The following is a 17,940-nucleotide window of genomic DNA, read 5'->3' as shown; positions in this document are numbered from 1 at the left end:
TTAAAAAAAAAAAAAAAGCATACCCCGAAGCCTGGGCCAGGATAAAGCATGCACCAGCCAACGGGTCCAAAAGCAATCAGTGCTTCTCGCAAACCCAAGGTGTTTCTCTGTTCCCGCTCGGCGGGGTGGGCTCGGGCTGTTTCCTGGCACGGGGGGGGCTGCGGGCTCAGTTTTGCCTTCAGTGGCACTGGCTCCCTGCCACCAGGACCCCCCCCAGCCACACACACCTTCTTGCTCTCTTTTTCCCCTCTCCCCCTTCTTCCCCTCCCCTTCCCCTGTGCTGTGTTTGCCTTAGATCTAAGCATATATATATATATATATATAATTTTTTTCCCCTCCCTTGCTTTGCCCTGCTGCCAGTATTAAGTGGTTTCCCGTCTTGCATTTTAAAAAGGCCCCTAAAACCCAACCTGAAGGAAAGGGAGCGCATCCTGAGCTCACCCCAGTGCTCAGCCCCAGCTGCACTCTGCTTATTCTCCTTTCCCCTCCGGTGGCACATCCCAGTACCCGGGCACAGGCGCTGGGCACCCCGCTCTTGGGGCTGTGGGTCGCATGAAACCCTCCCCCCCCCCAGCTCGGTGCCCCCTGCCCCATCAACAGCCCTGCCCAGCCTGGGTGCGGCCAAACAGCCCTGGGAAAAGAGTTTTTTCCAAATTATTGCTTTAAATAATGACAGCAAAGCAAGGGCAGATCGGCATTTAGAGCCAGAGATGATTAAAAATCAGTTCCTGCCACTCGTCGCCGCAGCCTTCAAAGTCCTTCAAAGGACTTGCAGATGGGGTTTTTTTTTTTTTTTTCCCTCCGGTGCTTTTTTTTTTTTTCTTGAAGGATTATAATATTAAAGTCCTGCAAAAAGAAAACAGATGGAGAAGAAGACAATGAAAGAAAACAAGCCCAGCCCAGAGCCCGCGGGGAGAGGAGCGGAGGAGCGGCTGGGCACAGCGTGAGCCCGCGGCCTCCAGATGCCCACTAACCACTGGCAGGACGTCAGCCTCACACAATAACAACCATATATATATATATATATATATATACACGTCTAAATGTGCATATATATGTATAAATTAAAAAAAAGAAAAACTAAATGTAACTATAGATACTATACATGCCATTCACATATATCTATCTAAAACATACCTGTAATTTATAACTATTAAACTAAAATAAAACACTGACGTGTGGTTCACCTTAAATTTTGCATTTTGTAAGTACAAATGTCAACGATGACACATAGTCAGCTTGTTTTAATCCATGATATTTTGGTTTTAATGTATGAATAGATACATAAATACTTAACTATTGTGTCATGGTAATGAAAACATCCCCTTTTTTGTTTTTGTTGTTGTGGTGGGTTGGTATGGTCTTTTCTAGTTGGGTGCCTTTATATTGAAAAACCCAGGAGTTTGCCCTGATATGAAATAGCTTTTTTTTTTTTTCCCCCACTTTTTCAACTTTCCATGTACTAAGGGCAGATCCAGACGCCTGCGTGGAGAGGGGGTGGTGCTGCTGCTCCGTGCTCAGCAGCGAGGCTGAGGGGGGATTCCCAGTGGGCACGTGCACAAACACACCTATGGAGAGATATATATAGATATATACATATATATATATATATTTATATGTGTGTGTATATTTGTTTATGTATGTGGAGCTTGTGGAGATGGCCTGCGTTGAGCTGATGCTCCCTGGGAGCAGCTGGGCAGTATTACCCCTCCCCACCATTGCCCCTCTGGGTGTCCCCACGGATTTTATCCTGCTTTTATCCTGTACCCCAAGCCCCCCCAGACCTTCAGCCATCCCAAGAATATTCTAATGTTAGGCTGGGATTGCTTTTTTTTGCTCGGTGCTTTCCGTTCCCAGGAGTGGATGCAGCATTTCCTCTCTGTGCTCTGTCCCTGCATGCACGGCACCAAGTCCTCCTGAAGGAGCTCCTTGCTGTTGTCTCATTCCCTTTGAGTCTTTATTTACCATCTCTTACCCCCTGGTGCATTTTTTTTAAGTACTATTTGCAGTAAATATCCCCAACTTGAAAAAAGGATTGAGATGCGCAATAAAAAAAAAAAAAAAAAAGCCTGAGCTATATAAAATTAATGCATATGTCAGCTTTCATCTAATGTCAATTAAAGCACCTAGTGTAAACAGATCATTAATATAAAGTCCTTGATAAAAGCCTTGTTTTCAGTGTTTCACAGCCACAGGAACCTCACTTATGAATAATCACCCCCGGTGTTTCCCGCCCTCAACCCTCCCATCACTGCTCCTATTGACAGAAAAGATTAGCTCTCCTGTGACCAGGGCTCATACCCAGGATGCCTCACCATGCCCCTCAACTGCTGCCAAAAGGAAGAAATAATAAATAATATAAAAAAAAAAAAAAAAAAAAAAAAAAAAAAAAGCCCTGGTGCTGTCCCTGTGCAAGAGCCCCCCAAAATGCTGGGTGCTAAAATCCAAAGCTGGGAGGCTCTCCTGGGAGATGGAGGGGAAACCTGTCTGGGGGCTCACCCCAAGCACTGACACCCCTTTGGGCACCGAGATGCTCTCAGAGATTTCTTTTTTTTCTTATTTTTGATGCCTCAGCTGGGACAAGGACCATCCTCCACCTGCTTTCCCCCCTCTGCACCCCATCAGGAACCTCTTCTCCCCCGTTAAGCACCAGGACCTCACCACAACCTTTCCTCAAGGAGTATAAAAGACTTGATAAAAATAATTTCCACATTAAACTGCCATGTCTCCAGCCCTTTTTTCTTTTGACATCCCGGGCAGGCTCTGGGCAGAGGGTCAGCAGCAGCTGGGAAAGCTGCCGGGGGACCAGTGCCTGCGACCGGCCCTGGGACGAGGAAACCTGGTGAGACACAGGCACGAACCCCCTTTTCTGTTTAAACTGGTTTTATTCTACACAATTTTTTTTTTTAAACAACATTCATAAAACATTAATTACAAAAAAATGTGCTAATATGGGGTAGGGCTTTGTTTTTGTTTTTGTTTTTATATATACCAACAATCAGAAATTCACATTTTGAAAGGATAGTCATACTTTTAAGACATACATTCAAATATTTTACTTCCAGATGATACAAAATTTTAAGGGAATATAAATTGCTTACAAGGAGCAGATGTCCAAAAAAAAATTAAAAAAAAAAAAAAAAAGGAATAATTTTAGACTTCAGGGTCTGATTCTGCATCAAATTGAGTGTTGGCTTTCTGGCTGTTGGCTCTGCTGGTCTGCCCAGGGTGCCCAGCATCCCCGGGCACCTCGCAGGACCGGGTTTGGAGCCACCCACGGCTCCTGCTGAGCCAGAACTGGGAGCACAGTGGAAAAAAAAATGAGGTTGCAAAGCTACTGAGGATATTTGCAGCCTTTTACCGAGTCGTTCTAGTGGGCACAGACACTGCCAGGGTGAGCGTTACCAGCACATGGGCAGGGCAAAGCAATCAGCCCATCCCAAAAACCTGTGGGAAGGATTTTTCCCATCATGATGGAGCTAAAGCCGATCACGATGGCCCCGGAGAGCAGCAGGGCTGGAGAAAGGCACAGCATCCAGACCCACTAACTGGGGGGAGATGGCAGTAGTCTTGGAGGTCCTGTTTGAAAAACAAGCCGTCTCATGATTTACCCAAAACGGCCAAAATTCAAGCCTCCACCCCGGTGCGCTTCTGTGGAGTCGGCTCCAAAATCCACTCATCTGAAAGCAAATATTTGGCTTCATCCTGCTGGATTTCAGGGCAGGGGAGGGAGAGCAGGGCAATTTCCTAATTGCCCCTCGCTTCCCCCAAAGTCCTGTCTCTGACTTTAGTGGATTCAACTGGCTGAAACAGGATATGCTGGGAAAGTTCAGGCCTCGAGAAGTTGTGTTCTTTCTCAAAATGATTGGCTTGATTGCTCTCGGCAGCCAAAAACCCAACGGCATTCAGGCAATCTGGTCATCGCCCATCAGAAGCAGAGCATCAACGCCACGGAAAAAATCCTGCTCCAGTAAACAACTTGTCTTACATGCCACGATTAAAAATGTACAAAAAAAAACCCAAAAAAGCTTCATCATTCCTTAGTAAAGTAGACACTAAGTCTTGCCTCTAACGCTACGGTTAAGAGCTACGCTTGCCTTGCTGGTTGGAGGTGGTGCAGGGTGAGTGTTGGGAAGGATGCTACAAAAAAGAGGAGAAACTGTCATAGAATTGTAGAATTGTAGAATGGTTTGGGCTGGAAAGGACCTTAAAGATCATCCAGTCCCACCCCCTGCCCTGGGCAGGGACACCTCCCACCACACCAGGTTGCTCCAAGCCCCCTCCAACCTGGCCTTGAACCCCTCCAGGGATGGGGCAGCCACAGCTTCTCTGGGCAACCTGGGTCAGGGTCTCACCACCCTCAGAGTGAAAAATTTCTTCCTAATAAACTTTGGAAGTACAAAACCTCCTTCCAAAGCCATGTTTTGCAGAAAACGGGAGAGACCATGTGTCTTTCTCCTTCTGCCTGGAGCGGGGACCCAAGTCCCACACCCGTTATCAGTTGTGTCCGTGTTTTGCCGCTACGGTGGCAGAGCTTCCCACTGGAAGGGCATGATGTGAGGGCACTCGCAGCATCCATCCTTGGCATATCACTAAGGGCATTGCAATGTTTGCAAAAATAAATCAACAACCCCCCCCCCGAAAGGGGTCGTGAAGGGTGAGCCCACCAAAGCCCAGCGATAACCTCACTGTCACCAGGACTAAAGTCCACAGAGCCACCGTGCCAAGCTGATAAAGCACCTAGAGCCACAGTCACCCCTGCTCCAGGCCATGGGAAGGGTCACCTCTGCAGCTGCCCCCAGGGCCCAAGCTCCACTTGGAGTTGCAAGAGGATGGCAGCTGAGTCCATCCTCACGTCTATTTTCCTTCCAAGGGCTCTCAAACAAGAAGGAAACATCTTTACTTGGGTTCGTTGGTTGCTGGTGGAGCCCCTCTATGTAGCCAGCTCCATCCTAAACCAGCATTTACATTGGAGGAGTATTTAAGGGGCACTTGTTAATCACATCATTCTCCTGGGAGGTTCCAAGGGAAGCTGGGATTTAGACCAAATTGCCCAAAAGTGCTGCCCAACTGTGGGTTTTCACGGCAGAAAGGCAGCAGCTCCGGCGGTGGGAGGGGGCTGCCCCGCTTGTCTTGGCAAAGGAGCCGGGGCTTTCAAAGTCATTCCAGTTTTCTGCTTCCAGCTGGATCAGGAGAGGCAAACTCTGCCAGCGTGAAAATTATTGAAGCTAAAATAACCAAGGTAACCCCCAACAAACAAAACTCTGTCGGGGACAGAGGCACATGAAAGTTGGTAACGGTTTGCAGTGAAGGGTGGAGGGACAGCAAGGGTCTCAGCTGGGTCTGTCCCCCTCTGTGTCCAGAGGGTTTGGTCCAAGTTCACCTTGTTATTCCAAGGACTGGACGGCCACATGCAGATGCAGGTGTCGGCCAGGGTTAAAATCTACCCTAAGCCTCCCGAGATGCTGAACCAGAGAGATCTGAGGAAGCAGAGACGAGATCCTCAGCACTAAACCAGGCTGCCCAGAGCGAATCGTTCCCAGCAGCAACGCCAAAAGAGACCCTCTATCGCCATGCAAACTGCTCCCCTGGCTCTGTCACACATGGAAGGGCAGGAATGTCCTTGCCCAGCTGTAGGCCACCTCCCTCACCCAGCTCCTCCAGACCAGGCAGCTCATCCCGGAGGGTTACAAAGCTCCTTTGGCCACCAACGTGGCCAAACTGTCAGCCCCAAACCATCCCCATGGTGGGAGGCAGAACTAAACCATCTTGAAACTGAGGGTCCCCAAACCCCGTGGTACCACAGCAGACCTGCTAAAGCCCTCAAGCTTTGATTCCAATTAGAATGTGGCCTTCCCACAGCTCCCACGGCAGGAAAATGGTAGGAAAACTCAACCCCCAGCCAAAGGGTAGCCAGAATGTGTTAAATTTAAGTGATGTGACTTAGAAACGTGTATTTCCCTGGCCATAGGACCTCAGGGCAGGGCACGCTGCAATGAAGCAGCTCCTGCAGATGGTTCCAGCTTTGTTTCACAACTCGAAAAAGCTCTAAGCCATGAATCATGGCACTTCCCGGGCAGCTCCAGCAGTCGCTGCCCCACCAGCCTTCCCATGGCTGGAAAAAAGGCTGAAAACCCACCCATCCACCCCTCTGAGCCCTTCCAGCTCGGCTGTCCCGCTCCATCCCTCAGACCAGAGCCAGAGGAGTTAAACAGCAGCAAAAAAAAAAAAAAAAAAAAAAAAAAAAAAAAAAAAAAAAAAAAAAAAAACTTGCTCTTTTGCCCCTCTTCCAAAAAATTGCTCTTCTGCCTCTCTTCCATGCCCTTGTAATTGCATGTCTCATTCTTCTCTTGCTGATACTGGAAAAAAAAAAAAAAAAAAAAAAATTAAAAAAAAAAAAAAAAAGACAACAACTTGCTTTTGAACACCCTCAAGCTAAAGATTTAGAAAGGCAGCCCCAGCCAAGCCCCGAGCAGGGCGCTGCTGGGACACGTCCTGCTCTTGCTGTACACTTACATAAAGCTCCGCGCGCCCGCAGCTCTCCAAACACCCCGGGCACCCAGCGGAGCTGCTCCCTCCCCTGCTCCCTTCCACCCCCTTCCCATCCCCCAGGGACTCGACCCGCTCCCCTGCCCTCGCTGGCTCCCAAAAATACCCAAGCTCGGAGTGTCGGACTCCACCTTCCCCTCCTGGGGCAAGGAATCACAGCCTGGCACTTGGTTTTTTTTTTTTTAATTTGAAAACTGAGTAAAAGGTAATTTTCACCATAAATGCTGTCTCCCGTCCAGCCCTCGCCTGCCCAAAGGAGGCCATGGATGTGCTGGGCCAGGATGAGCGGATCCTGATGGGAAGAAATAGGAGGGATTTTATAGGAGGGATCTTAGGATGAAGCTTTTTGCAACAGGTAGGGACCTATTTGGCATCACAGCACCAGACAACAAACAACAGGCTAAAAGGACGTTTTGGAGACCAATGCAACTTCTCCCTGTTTACAGACACACCGCCACAATTCCACCTCTCACATGCCACAAGTCTGCAAAAATTCTTGCAAGCTGCCCAATCCCCAAGGGACAAACTAGACGCACAGCAGCGGCATTTAGTTGACAGACAAACCCAAAAATACCCCCCCCTGTATGTTGACAGACTACTCCAACCTTTGCCCTTCCCGTTCCCATCTGTGTTTGCAGACGAGGGGTGAACCTTTCATTGCCGTTGCTCAAACATTGCCTTTCCCATGGCAGAATTTGTCCTCCTCTTGCCCAAGGGCAGGATCTCGACCAGACAAAGATGCTGAGAGTGGTTTTGGGAGGCTGGAAGCAGACACTGGTCGGGGATTCGGATGAAGGGTGGATTCTTTTGACCAAACTCGGATGGTCCATGGCTGCGCCTCATTGCTCAAAATCTCCTAGAGGATTGATAATAAGAGCTGTGGGCAAAGGCCAAAATTTAGGGGGAGGGGGGATGAACGTGGGTACCAGCATCCATCCCTCCAGCTCCCAGCTGACACAGAGCTGGTCTGATGCCTCTGCAGCATTAAACACCCGTTGCACCAAATGCAGGCTCCTCCCGGGGCAAAGACCTTTGCAGGCAGACGGAGTATTTAAGGCAAAGTGGAAATCTGTAGAAATTTGGGATTTGAACCATATGATGAGTCAGAGAGGTTTTACCGCAACAAAGCTGGGTGCAGTCACCGGTGGGCTCTGCCGCGCAGCCACTCGCTCAGGCCAGACGTGGGTTTGAGGCAGCTCTGCTCGTCCTCTTCTCGGTCTGAAGAAGCTGCTTCTTGAATATAAATCCCTCACAAGCTCTCCTGTGGGGGGCATTAAGGTCAAAAATATGATTTAAAGAACTTCACGGAACTCTGATGTGAACAGAAGCCCCAAACCTCACAAAAGGAGTTATGAAGCGTTTCTTTCCTTCTGCTGGCAGGTGGCTTTGCAGATGCCCCACCACCAGTGCTCCCACCTGAAAAGCATCACCTTAATGCTCTAGGCTAAGCCTGGCAGGTCCCACCACAGCTGGAGCGAGGTTGGGCTCCCACTGATGCCTTCTGATGCAGCTCCTCTGGCTTCCCACACCAGGCCATGGGCCAGCAAAGCCATGGCAGACGATGCAATTCGGGCAACAAAAGGGTAAGAGCAGTCACAGAAAAGCGGATGGAAGAAAGAGACAAAGGGGACATCTCCTTTTATAGTCACAAACAGACACGTCACAACACACCAGTTAATTTTCCGGCTCAAAGGGGGACAGAAGGGCCACCACAAGACAAGACGACCTCGTTAGCCAACGCGGATTAAAAACAGGGCCAGAGGGACATGCAGGATTCTGAGCCTATATACAGAGCTCCCACCACTGCCCGCAGAAGGCGGGGAGGGGGGGCCTTCACTAAAACCAAGTTTCCACAACAAAGGTTTGTCTTGGTGTTACAAACCCCCGTGGGACCGAGGGGTGACTCCCACAGCACAAGTCCCTCTTTTTAATGGCAGGTGAGTGGAATGAAAACCCGATGAAGGATGCTTTTGCAGCCAGGATAAATGCAAGCTTTGTTTCTTACTCTCTCCTGGGTTATTATTTCCAGGAAAAGGTACCCGGGTACCAGCCAGCACCTCGTTCACACGGGGACCGCGGGCAGGAGACAATCCCTTGCTCTGTGCCCTGCTCATTAGCACTATCTGGAGATGACGAATTTCTACGCAAGGCTGAGCTCTGCCCTCACTCTGTGGGGTGGGTACCCCTGGGCTCTCCTATTTTCTTGTCCTCTCGCCGTGCTCTGCACAGACCCCGTGCTGGGTCTGCACAGCGACGCACGGGCTACGAGCTAAATGCTGTCGCGGCTTTTAAACCCTTGAGAAACAGCAGGCTTCTCCTGCCAATACTGACTCCTGGTTATTGCTGCATAATACACAACCAGCCCCCAAAAAGAGAGCAGTGGCACCCTGTGCCCCGAGCCGGCTGCATCCCTGCATCCCTGGGTACCACCATGCCCCAAACTGGCTGCATCCCAGCATCCCTGGGTGCAAAGAAGCTGCGTCCTGGCATGGAGCAAACCCATGACACACGCAGGGCTCTGTCCTGACCCTGTGTGCCTCGATGCTTCCAAAGAGCCCGTCTGGGCAGCTTGCCTACAGTTTTCACCTCACAGAGCCGGCCGCTGTGGGCTGTGCTGGGAGCTGCCCCTCTCTTTCACACCTCAAAAGCCCAATCATTTGTCGCCAGGCAAGAAAACGGAGGCAGAAAGTGGCTGAGGGACCCGCTGGTCTTGTCCCCGCGTTTTTAAGGCATAATTTGCAGGAAGAGGGTGCTCCTGCAGGGCTCTGTCTGACGAAGGCGGCAGGACCAGAGCCGGCCGAGCTCCCCGTTGTCCCAACTGCAGCTCCCTGGGTGGGTGGGAGAGCAGAGGAAAAGGAGGAGAGAAGAAGATTAAAGCGGGACTCAACGACCATTTATTTGGTTTTGTGCATCGGATTAAAGCAGCGTTTCCTCCTTCAGATCTGCTGGTTCCAAAACAGCCTCCGGCGCTGGGCAGGGAGGGGGCTGTCTCGCTTGGATGGGACACCCGAGTGGCACCGGAGGAGGAGGAGGAGGAGGGACAGCTGCCAGGTTCAACACGCTCCATCTGCGGCCTGCTTTAAAAAGGCATTTATTAGCTGTAAACCTCTGTCGTGACACATAGAAAACCGGGGAGAGGAGCAGGAGATCGATCAAGTTTGAATCCTGGTGAGAGTTCTCCTTAGAAAAATGGTTAGAGGAAAAAAAAAAAAAATTTTTTCCCTAGGGAAGCACTACAGTGAGGGATTTGTTTGTTTCTAGATGGGCAGCTTCTGGAAAAAAAAAAAAAAAAACCAACCAAAAAAGGCGGCTTCGAAATCAAAACTGTCCCGAAAATGAGCGTTTCTGCTAGTTAAAAGCCTTTAACTAGAAGAACTTTTTCTGGTTTGTTTGTTGGTTGGTTTTGTTTGTTTGTTTTCCTTTACAAAGGTAGTGCATCTGCGATCATTGAGAATTACGGTCCGTCTAGAAAAGGGCCTGTGCTTGGGGAGGCTGCTGGTGGTGACAGTGCGTGGCCGGCGAGCGGCGGCGCTACATGTGTGCTTCGGAGGCCGGGCAGCCCGGCAGCAGCTCCCCGTTCACCACCGCCTCCGACACCAGCATCTTGTCTTTGCCAGAATCCAGGCGTTGCTTCTTCAGCATCCTCTGATGGATGAGGGGGACGACGGAGAGCACCAGGCCGCCGATGACGGGGGGGACTCCGGCAAAATAAAAGGCCGCGTCTAAATTCCCAAAGTAATCGTTGAGGTATCCTGAAAGAGAAGGATCAACGGTGGTTATTGATGCGTCAGTCTAATCATAGAATGGTTTGGGTTGGAAGGGACCTCAAAGATATCTAGTTCCAACCCCTCTGCCCTGGGCAGGGACACCTCCCACTAGAGCAGGTTGCTCAAGGCCACATCCAGCCTGGTCTTGAACACCTCCAGGGACGGGGCATCCACAACTTCCCTGGGCAACCTGTTCCAGTGTCTCACCACCCTCATAGTAAAAAATTTCTTTCTGAGATCTAATCTGAATCTTTTTTCTTCCAATTTAAAACCGTTTCCCCTTGTCCTATCATTACCCTTCCTGGCAAAGGAAAAATCACCGACTTGTCTCCTCCCTCAAGTGAGAGCCGCAGCTTGCTTCAACCACCAGGTTTGGGGAAATTTGGGGTTTTAAAACAATCTTTTGTTTTGAATCCATTGCGTTCCTTGGAGTTTTTACGCCTTGGACTAAAGGATGTGCACAGCCAACATTGCGTAGCAAGGAAGCCAAGAAGGAACACCCCCGCCATCCTTCCTATTTAACCAGAAGAATCACAGAATCTTCTAGGTTGGAAGGGACCTTAAAGATCATCTTGTCCAACCGTCAACCTGACTGACAAAAATAGACACCCGCACAACAAACAAGTAGCACTTGGACAAGGACACTATCAGGCACATCCAAAATGATCCCAAATGCGAGCTGAGACAGTGTTAATTTCATTGAATTTCACTGAATTTTTAGAGTTGGAAGAGACCATAGAGATCATCTAGTCCAACTCCCCTGCTAAAGCAGGATTGCCTAGAGCTAGAGCATGTTACTCAGGACTGCAAAACAACCAAATATTTCAGGTGGCTCTTCCTAGTGCCTTGCTGGCCAAGAGGCAATAGGAAAAGTAGCCAGGGGCTATTCCTCAGCAGATTGCCTCTACCTGGGAGCCCTGGTTTGCTTATGGATATGTTATCCACATGGGGATGCCAGCTGAAAAATACATGCTGCCAGTTAAAACCAATAACCGATCCCTTAAAATCCAGTGAGGTTCTGCACCTGTTAGATGGGCAAGTTCTGATGCTGCCAGGCATCCCCGGAGAATAACACGTTGCCATTTATTGGCACTGGGAAACCCCTCTGTGTTTCCTCCTGCGTAGACATTTCACCCATGAAATGAGCCCCTTCACCCAGCCCCGTCCCCAGCCACCTCGATGCAGGGGGGTCCTGCAGCAGCACCCAAACAGCGAGATGTCCACAACCCCCACCTTCCCTCACAAAGGTGTTAAACTGAATTTTGCTGCCAGAAGCAGAAAGATCAGAGGTGCTTATACAGCTTTAGCTTAGCGATTGCTGATGCAGGCGTTCTGCTGTTCCAGGGCCAGCTTTGGCAAAGTGCTCACTGTTAAGGAGGTTGTGGTTATGACCATGGTTAAACACAGACCCAAGTCTTGGGAAGACAGAGGCTCAGGTGTCCCCACCTCTAACTTTGATTCAACAACCCAGCAGTTGATATTAACGATTAGCAATCCGTCCTCAGATATTTAAAAGGACTTCTCGAAAACTAGTATCTGCCAATTTTTAGCTCAGCCTCAAAGAGAAATCAGTTAATGTGAAATTGGGTGGCTCTCACTGTTCCCCTACTGGTCACCTTTAATTAGCCTGGAGAAAGGCCCTGAGATGCTACAGGACATAGCATGGAGTGATGCTACATCCATCCATACTGTTATTACGTTCAACCACTATGCGACACAATAAACCAGAAAATCCAAAACCATATGTCTGGTCTTGCGCCAAAATACCACCACGGGTGAAAGGCACTACGAGCATCTGCTCCCTCCCAACAGCTGGGTCCACATCTGGCACCGTGGCGTTACCAACCTGCTATGGGTGTACCCGCCGTCATGGGCACGGCCATCAGCCCCATGAGGTACCCTATGGCCTGGGACGCCTGCATGGGCCCCACCAGCTCAAAGGCGATGGGGGCCATGATGGTAGTGAAGCAGCCATCGCAAAGGCCAAGGAAGAGGCAGATGACAATGACGCCCTCGAACCCTCGGCACTGGGGGATCAACATGCACAGGATTCCCAGCAGCACGAAGGACACAACCTGGGGAGACAAAAGTGGGGTGGAGGATGAGTAGGGATGGGCAGCAGGAGGTGTCAGGAAGATGACACTGAACACTGACGTCGCCCCCTCCTCTGGACCCAGCAATAGCATCCATGCTCTGCTCGTCTCCGAGAGGCCCTCAAGAATAACCTTTTAAGAAGCTTTAGGAAGGATTATCTGCTGGATTAGCTGCTAGATTTCAGCAGTTCTTTTTTCAAAAAACACAAGAAGGTGAGGGGGTGTCCAGCAGCTTGGGAAGAGTCGGGACCACAGACTTTGGTTGCTGAACAGACACTCAGACATCAGGTCAAGCCTGATGCACTCTTCTGTAATAAATTTTCTTCCCTAACAACAGACAAGAGTGTTAGGTGATGGTGGGTAGAGGATTTGTGACCCGTGGTTGGTGGTTTTCAAGCAGCATGTCGATAATGACGCAGAGATGCTGTCCCCTGACCCGCAGGGGTTCCCCAGCAGCTACACAGAGGGTTGGACACAACGTACCTGCAGGTAAATCTTCTTCAGCCCGGGAATGCAGTCACCAATGCGGCCTGAAACCAAGCGCCCCAGCCCTGACATGGCTCCAAGGCAAACTGGGATGATCCAGTCCTTTTTGGTTTCTTGAAATTGCTTCTCCACGTATTTCACCTGGGATGGAGGGAAGGATGCAAGGACATGAACCCCCAGTAAGTTAACCCCTCTCATCTCCCAGAAAGGGACAAGACTTCCCGCAGAGGGTTCATGGCTTTTGAGGTGGTTGTGTGACCCTCATGTCTATGCCATCCTGACCTGCACACACCATCTCTGCCCACCCCAAACCCAACAGCCCCCTCCTCTCCTGCTTGCCCTCAGGAGCCACGGGAAGTGACCACTGTGCCCACCCTGGCGCAGAGGACACATAGGACCATTAAAAATCCATCTCCTCCCATCACTATTTCTCTTTACAGGACGTGCCTGCAGCAGTTTCTGAGCTTTGAGGCTTTTGGTGGCTCCATCCCTGCTGCCCATCTCCACCTTCCCACCTCCTCCTTGCTTGCATGGAACCGCCCCTTCACTCCGGGCAAAGGGACCTCCCCCCCATCTTCCAGTCCCAGCCAAGGCTCTCACCAGGTTCATGTAAGGTACGAGATATCCCAGAACAGCAGTAGCGATCCCAAAGGCCCAAATCCGATAGGTCTTTCTCCGGAAAACCCTCAAGCTGAAATACTTGCGCGTCTGGGACCAGCACTGCTGCCGCATGCTCCGGCTGCCCAGCTTGTCCTGCCCATCGTGCTGAGAGTCACAAGAAGGGGGCAAGATGGGCCGATAGGTCAGGGACAAGAAGATCTGGATGAGCATTAAGGCACTGAGTACTTGGAACGTATGCGCCAGCCCAATGGCCTTCCCCACCATCTTCAGGAAGAAGGGGAGCGGGACGGAGATGAGGCAGCTGCCACCGGCCACGATGCCGTTGGCCAAGCCAAGGCGGCGCTTGAAGTAGTGACCAAGGATGACCAGCGAGGGCTGGAAGGCGAAGGAGCTGCCGCAGCCAAAGAGGATCCCATATGTGAAATAACGAACTTCCAGAGACCTAGTGGGAAGAAAAAACAAACAACACATGGAGGTGGTTACGTTGCCCAGAGGTAAGGAAACCTTCTCCCCCACGGTCCTGCAGAACGTGGAGTCAAGACCCAAGTCTCGCATACCACAGGTGCTACACAGACAGTCTGACCCCGAGGAGCTTAGTCCCCAGGCAAAGCAAGGATTATCCCCATTTCACAGCCGGCACCTTAAATCTTCAGGAAAATGCGGTCTAGCTGGGGAGTGCTTTCTGCAAAGAGGAGAAGGCAGCAGCCAACCTGCCCTCCTTGGGAAGTTGACCTAACTTGAATGGTTTTTAAATTACAGCAAGCACTAAGGTAGGCAGGTTGGGTTATTTTTAGCTAAAAGTCCATTTTTTTTTTTCCACTGAAAGGACTAATTGAAAACATTCTGCACCCAGTGTTTGAAAGCAGAAGGCACCAACCCAGCTGGTTATTAAGCACTTAGGAAGGGAACATTGCATTTCTGCCCAGGCTCCAGGCTGGTTAATTAAGTTCTTCTTCTTTAAGCTCCTCTGGGAGCTTCAATTAGACGGTTAATAGATCTCATTTGTACCTTACATTGGTGGCTGCACTCAAGGAGGGAGTGAAGTGGCTGCTCTACAGAACAAGTGGAAAGTCCTGAGAACCTCTGGAAGGAGCAGTTTCCCAATTGCCAGCCCAGTTTTCCCAAGAGAAGCAGCTGAGAAAGGAGCCTAAAGTTAAGCAAATAACCAGTTGCGTTTCTCTCCAGATGAAGGATTCTTTCTTCCACCTCTGTGCGAGGCATTCAGCTGCAAAAGTCTGCCACGAAATACTGCCTGGGAGGAAAGTACGATGGAAAGGTTTAGGCAGCTCACCGGGCAAGCGATGCTGCACAAATGGGGTCTTTACTCCAACACTCACGACGACTGATGTGAAATACTGAGTGCTGCTCATGAAGCAAGGGAGAAGACAGCAGCCCAGATCTAATGGAGCGGTTTGAAGCTGAGAAAACGTTTACAAGCACATCATTTCTTCCATTACACGCTCGTCTCTTTAGCTAGCCAAGCAGAACGTGCTCGCTCTACCCAACAGCTCAAAGACAAATGACTGTCATGAAAGGCAATTTCCAACCACTCCAGAATGAAGCCACATCACAAACGCCCCCCTCTGCAGGAGCCAGGCAAGCAGCTGGGCTGTGCAGGCTGTCTCCGACCTCCCACGCACCAGCCCTGGCCATCTCAGTTGGGTCACACCAGCTTTGGTCCTGCTGCTAAGCTGACATGTTGGATAAGTGGAGACAAATGCCGCGGTTCCCATCTGCTCCCCCTTGATGCTAAGACACCCCTGCGTGAGCAAGGGCTCCTCTCAGCCCGTTTTCTTAGCCAGGATTTCCCACCCTGCTCGCTGGGAATGAGCCAGCTGCTCTCCAGTGGGAAGGGCGGCATCATCTCCCTTGGATAATGAGGTCTTCCACGGATAATGACATCTCCTGGGACAAGGAGGTCCCCCTCCAGCAGCTGCCTCTCACTCACAGCTCACAACGGGAACAGCCCTGGTTCAGCCCGGCTGGCAGAGGTTTTGGGGGATTTCTCTCTGCAGGAGAAACCGGGCAGAAATTGTGGAGGGGAAGGAGAGGCAGATGAAAAGAGATTCAAACCCCACCATAGAAGATTTAACGCTGCAGAATGGAGGGCTGGGAGGGCACTGGGGGGGGGGGCATATGAAGACAGCCCTGCTGAACTGGCCATCATCTCCCATTCTTCACACTAAAACATCCCCCTTAAAACTGGAGGGAAGGTGAAGTCTTAACACAACTGGGGTTTCTCTCTTCTTGAGGGCACATAAGATTTGCAGTGGCTCGAGCTGGTAACAAGTGCAGGAGACACCTTAGTGCAAGGCAGCAAAGTGAGGAAAACCGTTGCCGTGACCCCATCCAGAGAATTTCAGCCTTCACAGTGCACTGCTTTTCAGCATATTTTGCTTATTTTGTGGTTTTTTTTTCTCCAAAGTTCCCAATATTTTGAGAGCAGGAGGCACTGAGCTGTGTGTTGGGGTGCGGCTCGGTGGCTGAGTTTTTGGATCAGCTCAGTGCAGTACCGGCAACCCCTGCTCCTCTGTTTGGACAAAACAAGCCCATTTTAGAGAAATCAGGAGATAAAAGGGTTGAGCCAGCCCTGCCTGAGCCCACCAAACCCAGCCTGCCTCTCCCTTCAGCTCCCTTTGCACCGGTGCACGGAGCCCAGCTGGGTCATCTCCAGCTGTGGGGAGCTGGCAAGGGGGACCCAAAAAAATCCCCCCCCCCTTTTCCATTGTTCTGGGTGAGCAGGAGCTGCTAACTCTGAATTTTGGGACCAGCCTTCGCCATCCAGATGGAGAATTGCCAAATCCCACAGCCCCGCTGCTGTTCCTCTGGCTTGGCTGTGCCGAAGGCAGCTTCCCCCACCACGGTCCAGCTGCAAAGGGGCTCCTTTCTCCCTTAAAAGGCAGCCAAAGGAATGTGAACCGAGAGCGAGAAGGCAGGAAATGGGGAATTCAGCTCTGGAGCTCTCCTGGAAATAATATTCTTCTCTGCCTGTACTGTTTGATTTTTTTTTTTTTTTTTTTAAGCCCAACACAACAAGCCACTGGCAGCGATGTGGTCCCTAGAGCTCTTTTTCTTCGCACGAACATTTTACAATAAGGGAGGGGAAAAAAAAAATAATAAAAGAAATTCCAAGCTTCGTTGATTAGAAGGAAAGCAAAGATTACACGGGAAGCGCCTGTGATCCGCACTGCCAGGAGCCCGGGCATACCTTCCCCCAGGACCCACTGCACTTTCTCCAACTACTATAATCTTTTAAAATACAAAGGGGTGGCATCTGCGGAGGAAGTCACAGAGGGTGGTTCCTTCCACGTCGCTGCCCGAGGTGGTTTTATCACCCTAAGTCCCCTTGGCTACAATCGGCCCTGGGGCTTTGCCAAGAAGCTCTACCCCCAGCCCCACTGTGACAGGGGGTTCCTGCAGCTGGGGACGTGGGGACCCATCACACAGCATGTATCCAGAGGGAACCAGGGCTGGGGCGAGCAGGAGGGTCTTGGTGACCAGGGTAAAAGGGGACTGGTGTCCCCCTGCCTGGTGTGGGCAGGGTGGGCAGGGAGGAGCACAGCGCCCGGCAAGTCACCCTCCGGGAAACTAGTGTGCATTTGCTTGAACAAAACCCACTTCTTGAAGCATTTTAATTAAAACAATATTGGTTTTAACTGAAATCCAACCCACAGCAATGTTTTTATTCAGAAAAACTGGGGCAAATGATGCTTTGGAGGGTGCCTCCACGGCGCCTCTGAGATCCCACTTAACAAGCGCCACAGAAAGGACCTCCGGGGTGACCTCTTTATGCTCCCACAAAGATGCCAACGCCTGGGGCTGGAGAGACTCCCGCATGGCATCAGGTACACCTGCCACCCAAACATCATCGGCCAGCAGAGACTCATGGCCCGGGCTCAGCCGTGGAAAAAGAGGAGCAGCAAGAGAACGAGGAGCAGCGATGGCCTCGCGCTGCCGTAAATGGCGTGGGAAGGGCACAAACTGCTCCAAACCCCATCTGCCCCACGTGGAAACTCCCTCTTGCCAGGTGTAACCCATCAAATATTATTTTAAGCCCCGATTGACTTTCGGTACCAAATGTGGAATCGGTTGCAAAGTAGGATGATTTTTGTCCACACGCATCTCTTTGGAGCAGTCCTCAAGACATGCGCCAACTTCTCACGGCCTGTTTTAAAGATCAAGTGAAGGACCCGAGGGCTGAAACCCCATAAAACAAAGTCCTTTGATGAGGTTAAAATTCGCTCTCTTGTTATACAAGGACGAAAGAGTAACTTGGTTCAATTTGGAGAGAAACAGACTGTGGGCACATGGGCTGCACGTGGGCTGTAGGGCTGCCAGGAGACCTCCCACTTGCTTTGCCCTCAAAGACAGCAGCAATGTGTAGGTGGGGGGGGGGGGGGTTGCAGGCGACGGTGGGGAATGGG

At 50.6% G+C, this 17,940-nt stretch overlaps 1 protein-coding gene across 1 annotated transcript in view; it reads right to left on the bottom strand.

Annotated features, from left to right (window-relative positions):
- Window positions 1-9,844: 9,844 nt before the first annotated feature.
- The window catches only part of SLC16A2 (solute carrier family 16, member 2 (thyroid hormone transporter)), a 40,080-nt gene continuing 31,984 nt past the window's right edge, over window positions 9,845-17,940 (bottom strand). Inside the window, exons 4-7 of the mRNA XM_014954894.1 lie at window positions 13,496-13,958; window positions 12,893-13,036; window positions 12,163-12,391; window positions 9,845-10,301 (exon numbers count right to left, since the gene is read on the bottom strand). Of these exons, the coding sequence (XP_014810380.1) occupies window positions 10,081-10,301; window positions 12,163-12,391; window positions 12,893-13,036; window positions 13,496-13,958 (1,057 nt within the window). The 3' untranslated portion in view covers window positions 9,845-10,080. The remainder of the gene's footprint in view (window positions 10,302-12,162; window positions 12,392-12,892; window positions 13,037-13,495; window positions 13,959-17,940) is intronic.

This window comes from Calidris pugnax, unplaced genomic scaffold, assembly GCF_001431845.1.
Source record: "Calidris pugnax isolate Ruff unplaced genomic scaffold, ASM143184v1 scaffold38, whole genome shotgun sequence".
In the NCBI taxonomy this organism is placed as follows: domain Eukaryota; kingdom Metazoa; phylum Chordata; class Aves; order Charadriiformes; family Scolopacidae; genus Calidris; species Calidris pugnax.
This window is presented reverse-complemented; position numbering and strand designations above follow the sequence as displayed.